The sequence below is a fragment of the Monodon monoceros genome, unplaced genomic scaffold (assembly GCF_005190385.1).
Source record: "Monodon monoceros isolate NGI ecotype Baffin Bay Population unplaced genomic scaffold, NGI_Narwhal_1 Super_Scaffold_1, whole genome shotgun sequence".
Classification (NCBI taxonomy): Eukaryota; Metazoa; Chordata; class Mammalia; order Artiodactyla; family Monodontidae; genus Monodon; species Monodon monoceros.
Genome location: NW_021703765.1, coordinates 62,830,081 through 62,849,680, shown reverse-complemented (window position 1 = coordinate 62,849,680; position 19,600 = coordinate 62,830,081). Strand labels below are relative to the sequence as shown.

The window sequence follows — 19,600 nt, the reverse complement described above, 5'->3', positions numbered from 1 at the left end:
ACCGCCTGCAGTGGAAGTGTGGAGCCTTAACCACTGGACCGCCACGGGAGTCCCTTGAATAATTTTTATTTTTATTTTTTTTGCGGTATGTGGGTCTCTCACTGCTGTGGCCTCTCCCGTTGCAGAGCACAGGCTCTAGACGCGCAGGCTCAGCGGCCATGGCTCACGCGCCCAGCTGCTCCGCGGCATGTGGGATTCTCCCAGAGCGGGGCACGAACCCGTGTCCCTTGCATCGGCAGGCAGACTCAACCACTGCGACGCCTGGGAAGCCCTTCAATAAATATTTTTAAAACAGAAGTAGTTGAGGGGATACTGGTACGCAGCTCTGCCTTTAACTCTCAGAAAGCGGGGCAGTTGGATTTTTCAGCCGCCTGGGCTCAGGGCCTCTCCTTTGTCCCAAGAGCACAGAGAGGACCTTGTGGGATTCCTCCCCCAGGAAGCACCAGGACTCTCACACCAGAAGAGACAGGAAATCCCAGCTGGATTCCTTTCCCACATCCTGTCATGGACTCGTTCTGTCCTCACACACCATGTGAAGGAGTTAAGTCTCCAATAATCTCTGCTGTCCAGGCATGGAGAAGAATCTGGAACAAACCATGTCAGAGGGGGTGAGCAGAGGGGGGGAGGAGGGGCAGGTGCAGGAAGCAGATTTGCATGGAGGCCCCTCCCTCCTCTGAGGGGGAGGGGATAAGAGAGGTCTGGGGGAGCAGGCCGAGGGCTGGGGGCTCAGAAGGCAGCGTCTGGGGCGTCTCCACCATGGCCTGGGCTCTGCTGCTCGTCACCCTCCTCACTCAGGGCACAGGTGAGGCCTCTAGGAAAGGGATCCCAGGGACATCTGGCTGATCCTTTGAGTCTTTGTCCTCAGGGTGACCTGGGCCCCAGCACTGAACTCACCAGAGTGTGTTTCTCCTCTTTCCAGGGTCCTGGGCGCAGTCTGGCCTGACTCAGCCTCCCTCAGTGTCCGGGAATCTGGGACAGACAGTCACCATCTCCTGTGCTGGAACCAGCAGTGACATCGGGCGTTATAACGCTGTCGGCTGGTACCAACAGCTCCCAGGCATGGCCCCCAAAACCCTGATTTATAATAACAATAAACGACCCTCAGGGATCCCTGATCACTTCTCTGGCTCCAAGTCAGGCAACACGGCCTCCCTGACCATCTCTGGGCTCCAGGCTGAGGACGAGGCCGATTATTACTGTAGCTCAGCTACGAGTGGTTACACTGTGCACAGTGGTCCAAGTTCAGGGGAAGAAGAACAAAACCCTGCCCTGGCTCACAGGCTCCCCGTTGCTGTGACTCTGCTGGTTGCTCATTTGCATCTGTGGTTGAAGCATTTACAGCTGAGAGGAGATCTGAGGACCCTGCAGAGGGATGAGGACAAAGGACAGCGAGCGGTTTTCCTGTTTGTTGTCCTTCCTGTTTGACCTGCATCTGAGCGGGCTGAGCCTGGGAGGGTTGGGGACACAGTCTGGGTCTCAGCTTTGTCCCCTCTCCTGGCATTGGTGAACCCTGTCCGGGGACAGCCCTGCAGGATGGTGGTCTCCCCAGTACGATGGGCTCTTCGAAATGTGGCTCCAGAATGGAAGGTGGGCTGGAGGGCACGTCCCGTATTCCTCAGTGATGTCAAGGTCACGTGTTTCCATGGGGACCAGTGCAGTTTCCAGGTGGAATCCCAGCATATCTAAGACCTGTGGGAATTAATTGAAAAACTGCGCGAGTGTTGTGGGTTCAATGTTATTTTTTCTTGAACAGTTTTGTAACGCAACCATTACTGGAATTAAATTATGTGAATTGAATAGTTTGTTTTTAATTTGTTTTTGTTTGTTTGGGGTTTTTTTTGCCCATGCCACATGGCATGTAGGATATTAGTTCCCTGACTAGGGATGGAACCCCTACCCCCTGCAATAGGAGGTCTAATTCTTAACCACTGGACAGCAAGGTATGTCCCGAATTCAATAGTTTAGATGAAAAACAAAGTACATGGGTTGGATTGCTCAGGAAACATCATCCCCACAGTAACAAGTGAAGAGGAACATTTGATAGCTGTGTGTTCAGGCATCTAGGACTGGAGAGCAGCTCTTTCTTGTGCTCCTGGCTCCTGGCTCTCATGAAGTTGGAGTCACGTGTCAGTTGGGTTGATTTCATTAAGATCCTCTAACTTTGGAAGACCCCTCCTATATGACTAACTCCATACTGGTCCTGTGTACACTTTTCTTATCCAAAACATTTTCCTGATAAATCTGATTTATTTTATTTTAGTTTTATACATTTATTTATTTTTAAAATTTATTTACTTTTGGCTGTGTTGGGTGTTTGTTGCTGCGCGGGGGCTTTCTCTAGTTGCGGCAAGCGGGGGCTACTCTTCGTTGCGGGGGGCGGTTCTCACTGCGGTGGCTTCTCTTGTTGCGGAGCACAGGCTCTAGGCGAGTGGGCTCAGTAGTTGTGGCTTGTGGGCTCTAGAGCGCAGGCTCAGTAGTTGTGGCACACGGGCTTAGCTGCTCTGCCGCAAGTGGGATCTTCCCAGACCAGGGCTCGAACCCGTGTCCCCTGCCTTGGCAGGCGGATTCTTAACCACTGTGCCGCTAAGGAAGTCCCAATCTGATTTATTTTAACCCAGCCAATTAGGCTCCATATTTTCTAAGTGTACGCTAGTCTCAATCTGAAGAATCTTTTGTCTTTATCACAACATTTTACATTTGACCAGAATCATTGGTCTTTCTAACTATATTGTCAGAGATCAGGTATAGTGTAGAAAATATTTACCGACTTCATTTCTAAGATCTACTTTCATTGGGATTACAGCTACTCCTAAAGTGCAGTGTGGGAGTAAGAGTGTTTTTACTCTCCTGAAATAGCCTCTGTTATAATATCTACCCTCCCCCATTATTATGGGGACAGCCATTCTTCCTTTCCTTCTGTACAGTTATCCTGTTATCTCTCTCTTTTTCTCTACTAAACATAGAGCTGCATTTATAATCAGTTTTACATTTTTCTAAGAAAGGCTTTTCTCTTTTTAATGAGAATGACCTGAGTCTGGCTCTCCACTTCCTCAGAAGTCACATCCTATGCATTAGCCCGAGCTGCGATATCAAATATTCCTCTGAATATAGCAATCTTGAGCTTGCAGTTTCAACAATCCAGGCCAGGATATTGTAGGCAGATGTGTGTGTCTGTGCATGAGAATCTGACCAAAGGTCCCCTTAGGTCCACACATGGACCACTCCCGGCTTCTGGTCTCACTTCAGGCTCCAGAGGCTCAGTCACGGAGCAGGACATGCATGAGTTCGCAAGGGCACGATGGTGATACACACGAAATCGAGAGGATGTTTTACGCCCTTCCTGACGAGAAAACTTCTGGACAAGTTTTGACCCAATATTTTAGGTGGATTTGGAAAGATATGTTTGACCAAGAAAATAGCTGCTTTCTGTGATAGATGATATTTTGATTCTCAGTCTCAAGGTAATGAAAATCTCAGAACACAAAGCAACAGACTCAAGTCAAAAGCATCTCTTGCCATATTGTACCACACTCGATGTGATGCCCAAACACTGTTCTAGACAGCATGCCGGTACCCAGCTCTGGAATGAAGGTGTATCTTGTTTTGTCTCCTTATCGCAGAAGTGGGAACAGGAGCCCTCGCTCAGGTCGGGGGTGGGGTGGACAGAGAGGAATTTCCCTCAGAGTCCACAGTGAATGAGGGATCTGCACCACAGATGTCAAGGGATTTCCAATGGATGACCTTTTCTGGATCAGTGATGAAGAATCTCTGAGAATTCCGGGCTTCCCTGGTGGCTCAGTGGTTGAGAGTCCGCCTGCCGATGCAGGGGACACGGGTGCGTGCCCTGGTCCAGGAAGATCCCACATGCCACGGAGCGGCTGGGCCCGTGAGCCATGGCCGCTGAGCCTGTGCATCCGGAGCCTGTGCTCCGCAACGGGAGAGGCCACAGCAGTGAGAGGCCCGAATACCACAAAAAAGAAAAAAAGAAAGAAAAGAAAGAAAAAGAAAAAAAGAATCTCTGAGAATTCATTTACAATTTTTTTAAAAATCTGAATTTCTAGGCATGAATCCATCCATAATCTTTGCTGTTGTAACGTGTGCAATGCAGAATAATACTCCTAGGGAATCCAATAAGAATTACAGTCAAAAGTGGGTAAACAAAGAACTTTCCTGCAGGTGGTTTGCTTTGCTTATTTCCCCACTGCAAACATTTGGAATATTGAAAGGATAAACAAAGAAGGACTAAGTGGACGTTAGCCTGTGTTATGGAGAAAGAAGGGCTGGACTATTTGGGTATTTTCTCCTTAATGAGGACAAAACATGTGCTAACTGGTAAAGGATTCCCTCCTGCTATTGGGGATCGCCCCCACCGTAGAGGCCGGGTGGTGACCTGAGGCTCTTGTGGGAGCTGTGGCAGCCCTTGAGATCCAGGAGGCAGAGGCTCCAGACCATCTTCCAGGGCTGGGGGGAGAATGTGGCTGCATATAGGGCCCCTGCCTTCGGATCAAGGAGCCACAGAAAGAAACCAAGAGTGGTGTAGACAGGAGCCCACACTGAAAATTAGGAGAGCAGGAGTTCCAGTGTGGACCTGATCTTCCTCTCACTGAAGCTTGTTCCGGGGGTGGTGGAGAGCTGTGGTGAGTTCCAGTGCTCGGGGCCTCGTGATTCCCTGGGTGGTCCTGGGCTGTCCACGGAGAGGTGGAGTTTAGTACAAACCCTGAATCTCATGATGACCTTTACGCCCTGGGTGCAGAGGGTAGGAGACGGAGGGAAACCCTAGACCCTGGGTTTGCTGCTTGTTTTCTCAGATCGTCCTGTGTCGAGTGTCCCCAAGGCCACAGGCAACTATTCGTGTCACAAAGAAGACCCCTAGGACTCAGTACAGAGTCGTCCTAATGGCTGTGATTTCCTTCAGTGAATGGAGACCAAGCAAAGCCAGCAAAGGGCCATGGTGGATGCGGTGAAATACAAAGAAACCAGGAGAAGATTCCAGGAGGCCTTTCCCAGATGAGGGACGGGCTTCATCAGCAGAATCAAATGGCGACAACGTGTGTGAATTGTCCCCCAGGGAGCCTCCTCAGACCCACAAGACTCTTACTGGAGGCTGGTCTCCTAGGCACCCTGTGCCTGGCATCGACCGAAATTCCAGATTCCCGCTGGGGAGCAGGTCAGGGCTTCAGAATAAACCATAAGGTTGCAGGAGAGTGGAGACTCAGGGGGTCATTCTTCGTGGGGAATAGCCTAAACCTTCCTGAAATCTAATCACAAGACACAAACCAAGGGCGAGTCCTGTGGGCAGGTCTCTCTAAGGACATTAGTCTCGGGCTGTGGGGTAACTCTGATGCGCACAGATCCTACATGTATTCCTGCGCCTGAGTTCAGGCCCTGGATCCAAGGGAAACCCAACATCTCACCATCAGGTCCAGGTTATGTTCTGTCGCAGGATGTGCTCTGTCTCTGTGAAGAAACACACACACAGCCCCACACAAATGCAGACAGACAGACACACACACACACACCCAGCGCCATCACTCCTGGGTTCCATCCACAGTACCCAGGAAAGAAGCAGGAATCTGTTCTGTGGGGATCTGGAGCTCCTTCTGCATCACCCCCGGGGCCCTGTGCCCAGAGGCAGGAGCATAAACCCTGGGATGCAAAGGACAATTACACCAATTGTCAACTTTCCTCGTAATCAGGAACTAGACATTTCAGATACTGAGAAAGTGACAATCTTGGGAAACACCAGTCAGCCCTGATTCTCTGTCTAGAAAACACAATGTGTCCAGCATCTGGACACAGGTGTCTGACCTCAGGGAGGCGCCAGCTCTGGGGTGAGCCCATGCAGTGGATGAGGAGGGACAGGGTCACTGGTGCTGGGCTGGGAGGAGGAGGAGGAGGAAGAAGTTGGGGGGGTCAGAGCTGGGGGCTCAGCCCCACTCAGCTGCCTCCCTGGGGCTTGGTCATCCCCATCTAAGGCCACCAGGAGGCAGCAAGGGCCTGGGTTTGGGGAGGTTCTGGTCTGGTTTTCTGACCTGTATGAAGCCCCCAGGTGCTGCCTCCTGAGCCCCCTAGAGAAGAGTGTGGTGTCAGTGTCCTCAATCTGTTCTGCTTCATAAGCCCTTTGCTAGGAAGGCCAATAAGGGTTCCAGGGCCCCTCCTCCGAGCCCTGCAGAGGCAGGGGACAGGGGGGCAGGGGGCCCGTCCTGCTGAGGGGACAGGTGAGGGACAGGGATGCACACCCCCAGCTCCCCTGTGGTGCCGGGAGGAGACAGGATGCAATCTCTAAGTCACCCCAGCCCCTCGGGCCCCTGTCCTCACCTTCCACCCACAAAACCCAAAGAGTGGTTATCGGGATTATTAGCCAACAACATCTTGACTCAAATAGTGGATGACAGTGACATCTCAGGATGGCCCCATTTCCTGGGCCCTGTAATGGTCAGTGTCGTGACTAAGGACAACGTGTCACAGAGTTTTCATCCTCTCAGATGAGGCCTGCTGTCCATGGATGCCTCCAGAGCCAGGTCAGAGGGGTGAGGAGAGAGTGAGCAAGGGCAGGTGCAGGAAGCTGATTTGCATGGAGGCCCCTCCCTCCTCTGGCGGGGAGGGGATAAGAGAGGTCTGGGGGTGCAGGCCGAGGGCTGGGGGCTCAGAAGGCAGCGTCTGGGGCGTCTCCACCATGGCCTGGGCTCTGCTCCTTGTCACCCTCCTCACTCAGGACACAGGTGAGGCCTCCAGGGAAGGGACCCCAGGGACATCTGACTGATCCTTTGTGTCTTTGTCCTCAGGGTGACAGAACTGACTAGAGTGTGTTTCTCCTCTTTCCAGGATCCTGGGCCCAGTCTGGCGTGACTCAGCCTCCTTCAGTGTCCGGGAATCTGGGACAGACGGTCACCATCTCTTGTGCTGGAACCAGCAGTTATTTCGGCTGGTACCAACAGCTCCCAGGCATGGCCCCCAAAACCCTGATTTATGATAACAATAAACGGCCTTCAGGGATCCCTGATCGCTTCTCTGGCTCCAAGTCTGGCAACACGGCCTCCCTGACCATCTCTGGGCTCCAGGCTGAGGACGAGGCCGTTTATTACTGTAGCTCAGCTGGAAGTAGTTACACTGTGCACCGTGGTCCAAGTTCATGGGGAACTGAGACCAATACCTCCTCTGAGATCACTCAGCCCTTCACTCCTGAACTGAGGCTTTCATTTGCTTTTGTTATTAGTTTATTTGGAAGCAATTATGAGCTTAAACAAAAATGTATCGTTTACATAGAGAGCTGCTGCAGAACCTTTTTCCAGATTCACAAATTTTAAATACTTTGCCATGATCGCCTTTCTCATATCCCGTTGTCTCTCATTCTCTCTCTGCCTTTGTATGTCTATACGCACACACATCCATATGCACATACAGCACACACTCAGGAACACAAAACATTTATTTTCTGAATCATTTGAGAGTAATTTGTATCTATCAGCAACCAAGCCTTCATATTTTTTCTTACATAGGCTTCACAATCCATCACATACATCCTTTTAAGGTGAATGATCCAGTGGTTTTTAATAGAGTCACAGGTTTGAACATCCACTAACATTCTATCTTCCAGGATATTTTTCATCCTCATAAAAGGAACACCTTACCCGTCACCAGTCAATCCCCTTTCCTTAGTCCCTCCAGCTCTCAAAACCATTTTTTTAATAGATTTATTTATTTTATTTATTTACTTTTGGCTGCATTGGGTCTTCATTGCTGTGCACGGGCTTTCTCTAGTTGTGGCGAGCGGGGGCTACTCTTCGTTGTGGTGTGCAGGCTTCTCATTGCAGTGGCTTCTCTTGTTGCAGAGCACGGGCTGTAGGCGTGTGGGCTTTCATAGTTGTGGCACATGGTCCCTAGAGCACACGGGCTTCAGTAGTTGTGGTACGTGGGCTCAGTAGTTGTGGCTCGCAGGCTCTAGAGCACAGGCTCAGTAGTTGTGGTGCACGGGCTTAGCTGCTCTGCGGCATGTGGGATTTTCCCAGAGCAGGGCTCGAACCCGAGTCTCCTGCACTGGCAGGCGGATTCTTAACCACTGTGCCACCAGGGAAGCCCCTCGAAACCATTAATATACTTCCTGCCTGTTCTAGACTTTTCACATGAATGCAACCATACCGTATGTGGCCCTTTTCGCCTGGCTCCTCTCACTCTTTATAATATTTTCAAGGTTCTTTCCCATTGCAGCACATATGAGTACTTCATTCATTCTTATTGCCAAATAATGCCACATTGTCAGCATCGACGTACCTGCCTGAACATCTGGGTAGACCCAGGCATAAGCACCAGATGGCTTTCCCATCTTGTGAGAACTTTACCAGTTTTAGCTCTGAAAGTGCCCTGTCCTGCCCGGGACTTCAATCTAGGGCAAATCATGGTGGATCGTCGCTGAGATGGTTAATTTTATGTGTCCCTTTGACTGGTCACAGGGGACTCAGATGAAGCATCATTTCTGGATGGGTCCAGGCAAGTGTTCCTGGATGAGATGAGCATTTGAATCTGGGGACTCAATAAATACATTGCCCTCCCCAGTGTGGGTGGGCATCGCCCAATCTGTTGAGGGCCTGTGTAGAGCAAAAGGAAAAGGCAGGAGGATTTCACATCTGTTTCTCTTCTCACTGTACGAGCTGGGACATTTCACCTCAACTTCTCCAGGCCTTAGACTGGAATTTACATCACTGGACCCCTGGTTCCCAAATCTTTGGACACAAACTGAATTACATCACCAGCTTTCTCAGCTTTCTAGGTGTAGAGTGGCTCCTGGGACTTCCCTGCTCAATAATCAATACTAATCTCTCTCTCTCTCTCTCCCTATGTATATATATTCCTTACAAAAAATTCTTCTTTATTTATATGTATATTTTTTTATTTGTTTTGTTTCCCTAGAGAACCCTGACTAATACAATCCTCTTATCAGGAAGCTCAATCTTCTCCTAACGTTCTCATCATCACTATTTTTTCTAAGCTTTTACCTGTTACCGTCTTTCTTTCCCTATAAACACATAGGTCAGTATCAGCATGCTTGAATCACCTTGGCTGGAACAAGGTCATACAGGGACCCCCAGCAGCTGGGTCACAGCACAGGGAGAGGGGCCTCAGCTACTGGACACCAAACAATGTCCTGAGTCAGGTCCCCTTGTGTGTAAGACTGGTGAGAGGCTGCACCTGCCCATCAGGTGTGTGTCCTGGTGGAGACGACAGAGGTGGCACAAAGGCCACTGTCTCAGGATCCTCTGTGGCACCTGCGGGAAGACTTGCTCCCTGACTGTAAGGGCATCAATGGGATCTTTACCAAGAGTCACCTGTGCACAGGCAGCAGGAGCCACCATGGCATCTACGAGTTTCTCCTGTAAAGGTGGGAGCACAATCTCCGCTGAGAAATTAGTCACTGTTTTTACAACATGGAGAATTTCCAACAAAACCACAAGGCAGATGTGGAGAGCAGAGGATGCTCCAATAGGAGATTTCTGGAGCCACGGCCGTCCAGGTGTGCGATGTGTGGAGTCTCAGGCTGTAGTGGCAGCTTCCTGTGAAGCTTCAAATAATTATACTATATTTGAATATATGAATATATTTATACAATGATGAGAGGAATGTCACTTTGGGTGGAGGTAACATGAAATGGTTTAGCTGTCCCTATGGTCAGGGTATCCACCAGGGTTGTTATTATTCACAGCGACGAGGGATCAGCATCGCTGGCCTGGTACCTTCCTGTGTCCATTGAATTTGGGTCAGGTGTCATTAAACTTTTCTGGCTGTTATGATGTTCTTTTCTTAAACTGTTGGTATTTAATGAATCCCATATTTAATTTTTTCCAGAAAGATAAGAATCCAGTAATTGATTTTAGTGATTCTTAATAGGTATATGCTTTTACTTTATTGCCTATTACTCCTATTATGTGTTAGTAGTAATTTCCCTCCTTTAGTGGCAGTCATTCTTATTATATTTCCGTCATGTTTTATTGAGTGGGCGCAAACATCTCAGGAATTTTTAATTCAACCTTGACGCCCGAATCATGAGGGGCCCTGAGTTGCTGCTTGTATGAACAAACGTGCAGCAGAGGCAAGACAGCTCCCGTGACCGCGGGGTTTGCTTCTTGCAGGAAGCACTGGACACCTGGAGTGATCACAGGAGGCCTGTCCACAGCAGTCCCCAGATATAAAGATCCAAACCGCTGGGTTCTGACCTGGTGTCAGAAACCTGACTGATTGACTTGTGAGAAGGTCCTGAACCAGTCCCCGCTTTATTATAATCTCAAAAAAAGTCATCGTTAAACGAATGTCTACAAAGTACAGCACATACCTCTGTGAAACACACACCAACGATTGTCTCAAATCCAGAGCTAACACTTCCCCGCACACCTTTCCTTTCCCTTCCCCAGAGGCTCCCCTTCACCCACCCCAAGCTCAGCCAGGGCCTCAACCCCTTAGCTCATGGAATGTGGTCGTGTGATATGAACAGTGACACTAAAATCCTTCATCACAATATTCGTGTTCCATAAACTCCTAGTCCATTGCCTGAGGGGTCATGTCCATTTCCAACCAGAAAGGACCCGTCATCCTGAGTGTAATATATACTGCAAACTCATCTCTTTCTGGAAAAACACCCTTGGGGAAGCGTGTCTGTGATGATGAGCCTTTACTTCAGGAAGGTGCCAGGCTCTGAGGTGAGGGCATCTCAAGGGCACAAAGGGAAGACAGAATGTCCGTGTCCCCAAGAACTGACCCCTCCTGCGGAGAAGACCCAGAGCTGGACCCCCAGGCCCCTCCTGATCTGGTCCCTCTTTCAGAGCCTCAGCCCCAGAATCTCCCCCTTGATTCCCTGGGTCATTCTCTAGCTGGACGGAGCTCTCCCTCTGTCTCACGTTATCCTTATTTTGTCTATATTTAAGGATTCTGGCATCTTCTCGGGGGCCCGTTTCTCTCATCTGCATCCCTAACAGGATTGGATTAATTTATGTCTCAGGTTCCCTCATCCCTGAGCCCACGTCCACCTCCCATGTGACAAGGCCATCCTGGGACGAGCAAGGTGACCCCAAGGGGGGCATTTTGGCTTCCTGATTTTGCAGGTGATGTACCTCATTCTGGAGGAAGTTGAGGGAAGGTGAGGCTTGTCTGCAGGCATGGGGGCCTGGCACTGAGCTGGGGAGGGGGAGGGGAGGCCTGGGTGTCCAGCCCTCACTCATCTGTCTCCCTGGGCTCAGCTCTCACCACTGAGGCCAACGGGAGGCAGCAGGGCCCAGATTTAGGGGAGGTTGTCTGTGCTGTCATCCTGTCCTGTCCAAAGGCCCAGCAGCTTCTTCCAAGCCAGTCCTAAGGGGGTCATGAGGAAGGGGTGTCCAATATCTCCCGTATCCCATAATCACTCTACTGGACATGCCAGGGAGCATCTCCAACCTCAACTACCACAGAGCAGCGGAGAAGGTGATGCATTAGCACCTTAGACTAGGGGACTGGGGAGGGCATGAGGGACAAGGCAAGTATCCCTGACACTGCCTGGGTCCCTGGAAGAGGGGTCACTGGATGTCCCCTCCTCCGCAGCATAGATGCCCTGCTCCCCTTGTCCAGCAGAAGGAGGGGAGTTCTAGCTTCCCTCTGTATCCACCACGACCCCCCACAGGAGGAGAGGACACAGCCAGCTGGGCTCCATGTTCTGGGCTCTGTCACCTTCTCAGTCTGTCTTGAATCAGAAAATACATGACAGTCCATTTTAATCTCTCAGGCAGCTCTGCTGTCCGGGGACTCAGACGTTCCCAGAATCAAGGGCCACAGCAGAGGCGGTGCGGAAGGGCAGGTGCAGGAAGCTGATTTGCATGGAGGCACCGCCCTCCTCTGTGGGGGAGGGGATAAGAGAGGTCTGGGGGACCAGGCCCAGGGCTGGGGGCTCAGAAGGCAGCGTCTGGGGCATCTCTGCCATGGCCTGGGCTCTGCTTCTTGTCACCCTCCTCACTCAGGACACAGGTGAGGCCTCCAGGGAAGGGACCCCAAGGACATCTGACTGATTTTTTGGGTCTTTGTCCTCAGGGTGACCTGGGTCTAGTACGGAACTGACCAGAGTGTGTTTCTCCTCTTTCCAGGGTACTGGGCGCATTGCGCCTTGACTCAGCCTCCCTCAGTGTCTGGGAATCCGGGAGAGATGGTCACCCATCTCTTATGCTGGAACCAGCAGTGATAGCAGGGGTAGCAGTTATGTTAGCTCTTAACAACAGCGCCCGGGCACGGCCCCCAAAACCTTGATTTATCAGGTCAATAAACGGCCTTCAGGGATCCCTGATCACTTCTCTGGCTCCAAGTCTGGCAACACGGTCTCCCTGACCATCTCTGGGCTCCAGGCTGGGGACGAGGCCGATTATTACTGTAGCTCAGGTACAAGTAGTAACAGTTTGTACAGTGGTCCAAGGTCATGGGGAAGTGAGACCAAAACGTCCCTGAGTCCACAGTCTCCCTATTGCTCTGGAGATGCTTCTCGTCCCTGAGCTGCCAGCCTCATGCAGCTCGACCGTGAGAGGTCAGTGGTCTCTGAGCTCCTCCCTCTGCCTACAGTGAAGGTGGTGGGAAATATGATCTTGGCGCTATTGTCTTGGGATGGTAACCACTTCCTCATGCTGTGTGATGTGCCACTCTTTCCAGCTCTTCCACAGCAGTGTGAGGGTTAATTTTATGTGTCTATTTGCATGTTATAAGAGATGCCTAAACTGTGGTTAAAACATTATTTCTTGGTGTCTATGAAGATGTCTCATGAGGAGGACATTGGCATTTGAGTCCACAGACTGAGTAGAGAAGATCACTGCTACAGTGCACTGGGCATCATTTTTGAGTTGAGAGCTTGAATAGAAAAAAAGGGGGAGGAAGGGAACGTTTGCTCTCTCCTTGTCATCAGAGGCTTCACCTTCTTCTGACCCTGGACATTGGCACTGCTTCTTCAGCTTTCAAACTTAGCCCAGGACTTACATCCTAGGCCCCCGAATCACAGGCATCTGACTCAGATTGAATTATATCACTGGCTTTCCTGGTTCTGAAGCTTGCTGATAGATTATGAGACACCTTCAGCATCCATAATGGTGTGAATCAATTCCTACAATAAATTATTTTTTTTTTCCTGTTTCTCTGGAACAACCTGACTAATCATGATTTTGGTACCCGGAGTGGTTCATGAGGAGTAGATTTTTGAGGATGATTTTTCTTAATTGATTCTAAGGTTTCTGGAATTGGCTGTCTAATCTGATTTGATTGAATGGCGCTAATGGATATTTCCATTAGTACAGAGAGCACAGCTAGTGTATGTCATGAACTGTTCATTGGAATGAGAAAAATGCCTGCCTTGGATTCTTCTAAGCAACCACTTGTAAGAATCGAGGAGCTAAGTGACCCTGTATATGATATTTTGGAACGTTTTGGGAACCCTACAGAATATCATGACGTCGGTATCTGCTCAGAATGTTGCTGGATAGAGTAGGGAGAGAAAAAGATGAGCTTAGTGATTCAAGATCCCATACCAAGGGCCGCACAAGTGACATGCGAGCTTTCCGGAGTGCCCTGGAGGAGAGCCTCATCTCGTGCAGCACCTGGACTGAACTAGCTGAAAATCCAACCCAGACCCTCCTCCTTCAATTGGCTACATTCCAGCAAAGTTGAGTCCCAGCCTTGTAGTGAAAAAGGTGGTTGGGAAAGAACCGGATCCTGCAGCTTGGGTGGGGATGTGTGGGAGGACCTGAGGCACCTGGGGACATTGAGCCCCTCAATTCTCATGTGTCTTCTTTGCCTGTGGAAGGCACCTCCCCACCCTCAGCGGTACAGGTCTTTCCACATCTGTCTGGGGCGATTGACCCTGCATTGCCCAAGGAAAAGGTCACGGCTGCCCTGAGGAAGCTGCCACGTGAGGCTGTGCTGATTCTCCTCAGGACCCCTCGCCCCCATTGCCCCTCTTTGCTTCTGGACCCACAATTGGACTCAGGTCCCAGCAGTCTTCTAAGATGAGAATAGAGTGTGAGCCTCGAGAGGGGCACTGCACTCCAAGAACTGCTTGGTTCTCCTAATTCACACAGACAGAAATCCCCAGAACACGTTGGGAAGGGATTCGAGGGTGGGGGGCAGTGGTGGGAGAAACATCAAGCTGGGTCAGCTGGATTTGTGATCTGGGCTCACTCCACAGAGACTCTGCGTTTCATGTTCCCTGCAGCTCGGGGAGGTAGAAAGAGCCTCAGCAGTTTGAGGGTCGGTTGGTGGAAGCAAAATCCAAGATGGCCTCTAGTGAGTGAACTAGAGAAGCCAGACCTGCCTGGAGACAAAAGGTAGGGAGTTTGTAATGTTAGAGTGGATTTGTGTTTTAAGACCTGCTACCCACTCCGGGAGGGTCTAGAAGACGCGCTTCTCACCAACACTTTAAGAAACAAATCTGTGAGGGGAACCCCAGCATCCTTGAAGAACTCTGTGCTCACCCTTGTCTAGGCCAGACCTTATAATGGGAACTGCAGCCCCTTAGCTGGAAATCCTAAACACAATGAGAGGAATTGGATCCTGGGTGGCAGGGGCCTAGGGGCAGCCCTCGCCTGCCAAGGGCAAGGCTACTGTCACAGCGGAGTCACAGCAGCCATGAGAAGAGTGTGACGCGTACAGATCTATGTCATGGCTTGTTCATCGTGGTGTTTCTAAAAGTGAAAAAGGTGGGAAGACTGCTAAATTCCTACTTGGTCAGAAAACCTTCTGGGTCAAGTGAACAAAAGTCTAACTAAAATCATAAAAATAGAGAGTCACGGCCCCTCGGTTAATTCCTAGCCTTGAGCAGTTTACAGACCCAGAACCCCATGAATGAAGCAGAGGCTGAGTGCCCTTGAGGAAGGACCCTAGCACACTATCAAAAAGGTACACTGTGATCTTTCTCCCAGTCTTCCCCAAAGGGACCAATAGCCTACTATCAGGGTAACTGTGTACGGGGAAAAACAAAAGGATCAGATTTTCAGGGACTGGGGGATGCTGGCCCTGAACTGATATTGATTCTGGGACCCCCAAACACCACTGTGGCCTCCAGAGAAGGGGCTTGTGGAGATGGGGTGATCAATGGAATTTCTTCTCAGGTCTGTCTCACAGTGGCTCCCATGGGATCCCGAATCCATTCTGTGGTTATTTCTCCAGATCCCGAATATAGTTACCGTGTGGCCTGAACTGCCCACCATGAACTGGGTGGTGTCTGACCCACCAAGGCACATACATCAAAGTGCACAGAAGTGGACAGCTGCAGCATGACAGCCCCTCTCCGGGACGTCCTTGAAGGACACGGTGAAAGGAAACCCTCCCCACAGGCAGACCCTCCAACAGTGCACCTGGCTGTGCATTCTGGAGGGAGAAATGGCCCGACGTGCGATTATATATCGAGTCATTGGTTTGGCTGGATGGTCACGGACTTGGAAGGAATGTGATGGAAAGTTGGTGAAAAAATAAATTTGCAACATTGATGGATCTAGAGATTGTCATACTGAGTGAAATAAGTCAGACCAAGAAAGACAAACATCATATGATATCGCTTATATGTGGAATCTAGAAAATATGGTACAAATGAACATATTTACAAAACAGAAATTAAGTCACAGATGTATTAATAGAAAACAAACTTACGGTTACCAAGAAGGAAAGGGGGGGATAAACCGGGAGACTGAGATTGACATATACACACTACTATATATAAAAGATAACTAATAAGAACCTACTGTATAACACAGGGAACTCTATTTGGTGCTCTGTAATGACCTATATGCAAAAATAATCTAAAAAAGAGTGGATATATGTATACGTATGGCTGATTTACTTTGCTGTACAGCAGAAACTATCAATAACGCAACATTGTAAATCAACTATACTCCAATAAAATATTAATTTAAATAAATAAATTTGGGAAGAGGTACGTGGATAGATCTCTCTGAAAGGGCAAAAATTACGTGAAGATATTTGCGTCCAATGTGAATGTTCACCAATGTGTGACCTCAGCAGAGGAGAATTTTAATAATCAAGTGGATAGGATGGCCCATTCTGTGGATTCCAGGCAGCATCCTTCCCCAGCCACCTCTGTCTTCATCCAATGGTCTCACAAACCAAGTGGCAATGTTGACAGTGACAGAGATATGCATGGACTCAGCAACATGGGCCAAGGCCACGACAAACCAAGGTCGACCCGGCAGTCCAAACAGTTCCGCTAATAGCCCAGAATAGCCTCTGGGAATGAAATTTTGCATCACCCCATCGAGTCAAGAACCACGACCAGCTGAGGTGCCTGCTGAAGGCAGAGGAAATACAGAATGGATAGTAGAAGAAGGTAGTTATAAATACCACCTATGACTGTGTGACCAGTCACAGAAATGAGGACTGAATGGTCATGAGTGTTTCCTCTTCATTTGGTTATGAGTACGTGTGTGTGTGTGTGTGTGTGTGTGCGCGCACATGCGCACATGCGCGTATTAAGCAAACAGCTTTGTTTTCTTTCCTCTCTTGTTCCCTTTCACTGTCACTTCTCTGGGGGTGCTTGGGCTCCATTTAGGGTTCAAATCTCCAGGAGGCAAATAATCTTCAGAGACTTATTGCTGCCTCAGCTTCCCAAATCCCTGCACCATGCTGAGCCGTCTTACAATGTGGGGGCCACCATCTGATAGAATCGACATGCCTAAAATATCCAACCGAGTCCAGAAGAGTAGGGTCACATCCCCCACTCCATCCTCCCTCAGCTGCCCCCATGAGGCTTGGAAAAAGATTTAGTTAATAGACACCCCACCCGGAGCAACGAGTCCCAGGTGCCCTTACTCCTCACGTCCATAAACAACCAGACTTTGTGGGGAATCAAAAAGGGTGTCTCCAAAAGTCCACATACATTCTCTTCATGTCAGAATGTAATAGAAGACACAAACAGTATTTGATACAGAGCTACTGGCAGGATTCTAGGACTTCTAAGCTCAGATAGAGCTTGGATTTGAGACAGAGAAGTTTTATTTAGAGGCTTTCAAGAAAAGACTGAGGTTCATTTTAGAGTGAATCAACCAGAGACCCAAAGTCAAGTCTATCAGGCCTGAAGTCTCTTTTGGGAAAGGAGATTTTCAGACATTTGAGAAGTAGGGGACACTGTGAGTCCATATCTCTGTTTGTGGGGAACTGGCCCAGCTGTGCATCTTTTCAAATGACACCATTTTCATTCTCCCGTAAGTGGTCCCCAAGCATGCCTCAGCAGCTGTGACGACCCTCACGCCCAGAGAGGGTGGGCGACTGCTGAAGGAAAACAGACACGAAGCCCTCACCACCCCTCCACCCACTCTTCATCTGCAGGTGTTTACCCAGCTGGGATGCAGCCCTGGTGCAAGCAGGAAGCTGGGTGGGGGATTTGCATGAGGGCTGCCCTTCACTGAAAAGATGGAGAAGAGGAGATTTAAGTTGAAGGAGTCCAGCTCCAGCTGTGAGGTCCTCAAGAAGCAGTGCATGTAGAAGCATCACCAACATGTCCTGGACCACTGTCCCCTTCATGGGCTTTTGCACAGGTCAGGGCAGACTCCCTGGGCTCTGGGGAAGGGGCCTGGGCAAGGGGCCCTGTGGAGGAGTCGCCCTAACTGTGGTGCCCATGGGCGTCTCCTTCTGTTCTCGTCAGCTGTCAGCTCCCAGCCTGAGGTGACCCAGGAGCTCTCCCTCACGGTGTTGCCCAGACTGACAGTCACCCTCACCGGCTCTATGAGTACAGGATCCAGCACAACTGCGAATGCTCAAGGATGGCTCCTGAAGAAACCTGGCCAAACTCCTGTATAGCCCATACACCACACGGACAAATGCCCAGCATCCATCCCCAGCTGCTTTTCAGGCTCCATCCTTGGGGGCAGAGCTGCGCTCACCATCGCTGGGGTGCAGCCAAAGGAAGAGACTTAGGACTTCTGTATAGTCTGGTCTAATGTACCTGTTTCATAGTGACAGCTTCTAAGGGGGAGCTGAATCAGCCTGGAGTAGCCAGCTCCACCTTCCTCCCCGCATGGTCCTTCCAGGGCACGGAACCTGGATCAGCACAACGGACAGGGCTTCCCTTCCCCGTAGGAAGGGCAGCTCCTTTCTCCGCTGACCATGGGCAGAGCAGACGAGCGACAAAGACCAGACTGGAGGCTGAGCTAGTGATGACCATCACAAGGCAAGTCACGTTGATCCAGCATTTTCAAGCAAGATCTCTTTAACCTAAGACTTCAGGAGAATGTTTTTAACGTTCCACCAGAAAAACCATCTTCCTCCCCAAGTGAACTTGGCATTATTATTCCGTGTCTCAGCCCCTGCCTTTCCCTGTCAAGTGTGCTCCCCAAGTCCTCTGCTCCCAATCACAGCAGCAAATCTACAGACATTTGGGGAAGGCGGTGACCAGTAGCCACCCTGTCTACTGTCCTACAGCCCAGGACAGTAGACAGGGCTCAGGACCAGAGGCACATGCAGCAGCTAAAGCCCCAGCACTGCTTCATGGTGAGTACCGGGCAGAGGAGAAGGAGGAGTAACCCCTTCCCTGAAGGTCTTCAGACCCCAGGTGAAATAGGGAAGGCCGAGGGGCTTGTCTCAACCCGCCTGTGTCAATCCTGTTCCTGCTCCCTGGGCTCCAGCCTGTGCTAAGCAGCGGCAAAGACCCGGATTTATTACGTGTGAGTCCCCTTTGCTCCACCTGAACACGTGTCACTTCTACCCCTCAAATTCTTAACTCAAGGAAAATATCACTCTGGCCCTGAGCTGGGTTTAATCCCAGATCCCTCAGGATCTGCCCATGTGTAGGTGTTGTATATGGGGACCATTTTAAAGTGAAAAGTGAGTAAATGACAAATGCCAGGGGGATTAAATATCTGATTTTATCCCAAAAAATAGATATATAGACAGAAGACTCTGACATAAATTGTAGTAATATTTTCCCATCTGTCTCTTCAGGCAAAGAAAACAAAACCAAAAATAAACAAATGGGTCCTAATGAAACTTAAAACTTTTGCACAGGGCTTCCTTGGTGGTGCAGTGGTTAAGAATCTACCTGCCAATGCAGGGGACATGGGTTCGAGCCCTGGTCTGGGAAGATCCCACATGCCACAGAGCAACAAAGCCTGTGTGCCACAACTACTGAGCCTGCGCTCTAGAGCCCACGAGCCACAACTACTGAGCCTGTGTGCCACAACTACTGAAGCCCGCATGCCTAGAGCCCGTGCTCCACAAGAGAAGCCACTGCAAAGGGAAGCCTGTGCACCACAACGAAGAGTAGCCCCTGCTCACCACCACCAGAGAAAAGCACACATGCAGCAACGAAGACCCAACGCAGCCAAAAAAATAAAATAAATAAAATAAAATAAATTAATTAAAAAAAAAACCTTTTCAGAAGACAGGAAGCCATCAAGAAAATGATAAAGGGAACCTACTGAATCGGTGAAAATATTCAAATGATATGAAAGATAAGGGGCTTATAGATCCAAAATATATATAAACAGGTCATACAACTCAATATCAAAAAAACAAACAACCCAAAAACAAATGTGTAGAAGACCTGAATAAACATTTTTCCAAAGAGGACATGCAGATGGCCAACTGGCTCATGAAAAGGTGCTCA

At 49.7% G+C, this 19,600-nt stretch overlaps 2 gene segments (V, D, J or C); both read left to right on the top strand.

The window, feature by feature from the left end:
* The first annotated feature begins 720 nt into the window (after positions 1-720).
* Positions 721-1,791, top strand: LOC114900657. The segment is given in 2 exon segments: positions 721-802; positions 920-1,791. Coding segments are annotated over 2 exon segments (552 nt in total).
* Positions 1,792-6,613: 4,822 nt separating this feature from the next.
* LOC114892901 lies at positions 6,614-17,796 on the top strand. The segment is given in 3 exon segments: positions 6,614-6,722; positions 6,826-7,122; positions 17,642-17,796. Coding segments are annotated over 3 exon segments (498 nt in total).
* Positions 17,797-19,600: the final 1,804 nt, after the last annotated feature.